Below are 3,346 nucleotides of genomic sequence, written 5' to 3' on the forward strand. Positions count from 1 at the left end.
TGGCGCTTTTCTTTAAGAAAAACTTTTAGCCTAAGAGTGGAAATCCGCCTTTTGGGACTTGGGGGGGCAGATGAGGTCTCCCCAGCCGCAGCCGCCGGGGGTGGGGTGGGAAGGTTTTCCAGCACAGCACCTAAGGTGATGTTCCCTGCCCGCTTTGCTCACTCGAAGAGCAAGCTCCTTGAGACACCCGGGTCGCCGTGCCCTCCGCGTTACCTTTTCCTGAAGAGAGGCTAAACCGGAGTCGCCTTTTTCCTGGGCACACGGACCGGCTCCGTAGGGTTTGGCCCGCTGCTGGGTCCCTCGCTCTCCGTTTGAGTTAATTTAGGTCAACATAATTTTATTCCCAGGTAGGGAAGGTTCCCTTTGCCTTCTCACAATATTTTCCTCCACTACAAAAGCCACCTGGATGAAACCAAAGGGTTCCTGCGCGTTAGCAAATGCCTGTTAAATGGCTTCATTACCGCTCTAATGACCCTTGCACCGCTCCGCTCAGCTACTGCTGCGATTGGGGCTCTGCAGAGCTTTTGTCCCCGGCTTGTGTAAAGTTACTTAGGGATTGCGGGGTTAGAAATTTTACACTTCCAGGAGGGGTTTGTTGCACTGGCAGCTGGGACACATCTGTAACGGTACAAGTTCGCCTGAAAGCAGAAAATTAGCAAGCCCGAAGAACTGCTCGACTGTTGTGTCTCTGGCAGCGCCGGGTCACACGAGTAGGAGGAAGAATGGGAAGGGGATTTGTCTCGGAACAAACACGTACGCTTTTCTTTTGTGAGTAGCTTTCCCTGTGACCCGATCCGGCAGCACTAATATCTGGGTCCGCCCGCTCCTCGTCTCTCCTGGCCACAAGTATTTAGGCATTTTTGTGCCCCGGTTGATGACACAACTTTAATTACAGGACAAAACGCTCCTCAAGATAAACGAGCAAACCTTAGGTCTGAAGCGAAGGGTGAATTGTTTCAGGTTAGACGTGGACCACAGGCTGCGAGGAGTAAAGACACGCAAGTGGGTGCTTTAGGTGCTGTGGCGGGCCCTCTACGTTAATTCCCCTTTTGGAGAGCCGGTGTCGCTCCCGCTGCAGCGCGTAATGGGAGAGGGGAGCACGGGACGAGGAACGGCTCTGTAGGAGATGTCAGCACTCTCACTGCCCCTCTTTCTCTTCCCATAGCAAACCCGCGAGTTCCCAGACTTGGTTTAAACTTCGTAGATGTCACAAGCAGTTCTTGGGAGGTCGGGCATCAGAAAAGTGCCCAGCTCATGGCTCTCCAAGGGAGCGGTGCGGAGCAAGTTGTCTCCTGAGGGCTGGAGAGGGCTTGCCCAGACAGCCCCCGGCGGGGGATGTGGTGGGATATGCTAATACAGCCTGGCCGCTGCGGACCAGCCTCCCTTTACGTGTATATATAAGGGCCCCCTGCATCAGCCAGCGGACACTTTGTCTCAGGTCGCTAATTACGGAGGAAATTGTCCCAGCGCCCCTCGCCGAGAGCCAACGGCTGCCGCCCGACGCTGCCCGTCTCTGCTGCAGGGATGGAGGTGATGGACAGCTGCCAGTTCTCCCCGTCCGAGCTCTTCTATGACAGCTCCTGCCTCTCCTCCCCGGAGGGCGAGTTCCCCGAGGATTTTGAGCCCCGGGACCTGCCTCCCTTCGGGGGCACCGAGCCCCCCGAGCCCGCCTGCTCCGAGGAAGAGGAGCATGTCCGAGCTCCCACCGGCCACCACCAGGCCGGTCACTGCCTCATGTGGGCTTGCAAAGCCTGCAAGAGAAAATCCACCACAATGGACCGGCGGAAGGCGGCCACCATGAGGGAGAGGAGGAGGCTGAAGAAAGTGAACCAGGCTTTTGAGACCCTGAAGCGATGCACCACTGCCAACCCCAACCAAAGACTCCCCAAAGTAGAGATCCTGCGAAACGCCATCAGATACATTGAGAGCCTCCAGGAGCTCTTGAGGGAACAGGTAGAAAACTACTATCACTTGCCGGGACAGAGCTGCTCCGAACCGACCAGTCCCACTTCCAGCTGCTCCGATGGGATGGTAAGAGCGGGACAGGAGCGATGGGACTGTGGGGGACCCCACGAGGGACCGCGGGCAGGCCCCCCTCAGCCCAGCGTTGAGGGACTGGTCTTAATGGTATGGGACGGGTGGAATGCACCAGGCCATTAGGAAAAGGCGTACGGTTTGCGTTAGAACAGGCCCCTTCTATGATTTAACGCTGAGCACGCACACGGGTTTTCCGGGAATGCGGGTGGGACATACGGCAACACTGCCAGAGGACACGCAGCAAGCGCCCAAGCTCCCGGGGACTCGTTCCCTGCGTCCCCTCCAGCTTGGCGCGGCACAGGAGAGGGGTGAGGCGGGGGGAGTCGGGGGAGAAGATCCCTGTCCGGGAAGCTACTGTCCCGCTCCCCTCCAGCACCCGGGCTTCCTCCCCGCGGGCTTTCAGGCACTTTCCCTCCGGGGGAGCGTCCCACTGGTCCGGGACGCGTTGGGGGGGCCGGGCCGGCACTCGCCCCTCACTGTCTTGTAGGCCGACTGCGGCAGCCCCGTCTGGTCGGCGAGAGGCAGCAGCTTCGACGCCGTGTACTGCTCCGAGATGGCCCACGGTAAGCCCGGCAGCCGAGGGCGCGGGGGGGTGGAGGCGGGGGCCGGGGGCGACCGCCCCGCTCCCCGCGGTATTTCGGGGGGCCGCACGGGAACCCGCTGTAACACGCTGCTGTCCCCGTCCCCCCGGTTCGCCCATCCCGGCCGCAGGGTACGCCGCCGGGCAGAGCAGCGCCCTGTCCAGCCTGGACTGCCTCTCCAGCATCGTGGACCGCCTGTCCCCGGCGGAGGAGCCGGGGCTGCCACTCCGCGACGCTGACTCCCTCTCTCCCAGCGCCAGCATCGACTCGGGGCCGGGGACGCCCGGGACGCCGCCGCCCCGACGGACCTATCATGCGCTATGAACGCTCGGGCAGGCCGGCACCCCGCGCCTCCCGCCGCCGGGCCCGCTCCCCTCGCCCGGCCGCGTCCCGCAAACGCTTCTCGGGCGAGAGGGGCAGCCCCGGCGCTGCTTGTCCCGCCGCCTTCCCCCGGGGCCGGGGCAAAGCGCTCCGCTGGGCCCGGCCCGGGGTCCCCCCGGGGTCGACAGATCCTGGGGCTCGGGACAGCGCTACCCTGGAACCCCGCTGCAAATAAAGCGTGCTGTAAGAGAGCTGTCCGGCCTGCTCCTTCTTTACCTGCGTGCCTTGGCATCGGGGAGGGCAGCGAGACGCGGCTGCGAGGTGCCCATCAGCATCTGTGTTCAGCACTAGCCCAGGCTCGGTCACCCCTAGCTCCTGCCTCACCTCAGCGGTCCTGGGTCATGGGA

At 62.1% G+C, this 3,346-nt stretch overlaps 1 protein-coding gene across 1 annotated transcript; it reads left to right on the forward strand.

The window, feature by feature from the left end:
* Window positions 1-1,524: 1,524 nt before the first annotated feature.
* On the forward strand, window positions 1,525-2,942 carry MYF5 (myogenic factor 5). The gene is made up of 3 exons (XM_030479693.1): window positions 1,525-2,031; window positions 2,525-2,600; window positions 2,749-2,942. Exons 1-3 carry the CDS (start codon window positions 1,525-1,527, stop codon window positions 2,940-2,942), a joined length of 777 nt encoding a protein of 258 aa, XP_030335553.1.
* The last annotated feature ends 404 nt before the right edge of the window (window positions 2,943-3,346 follow it).

This window comes from Strigops habroptila, chromosome 3 (genome assembly GCF_004027225.2).
Source record: "Strigops habroptila isolate Jane chromosome 3, bStrHab1.2.pri, whole genome shotgun sequence".
NCBI classification, from domain to species: domain Eukaryota; kingdom Metazoa; phylum Chordata; class Aves; order Psittaciformes; family Psittacidae; genus Strigops; species Strigops habroptila.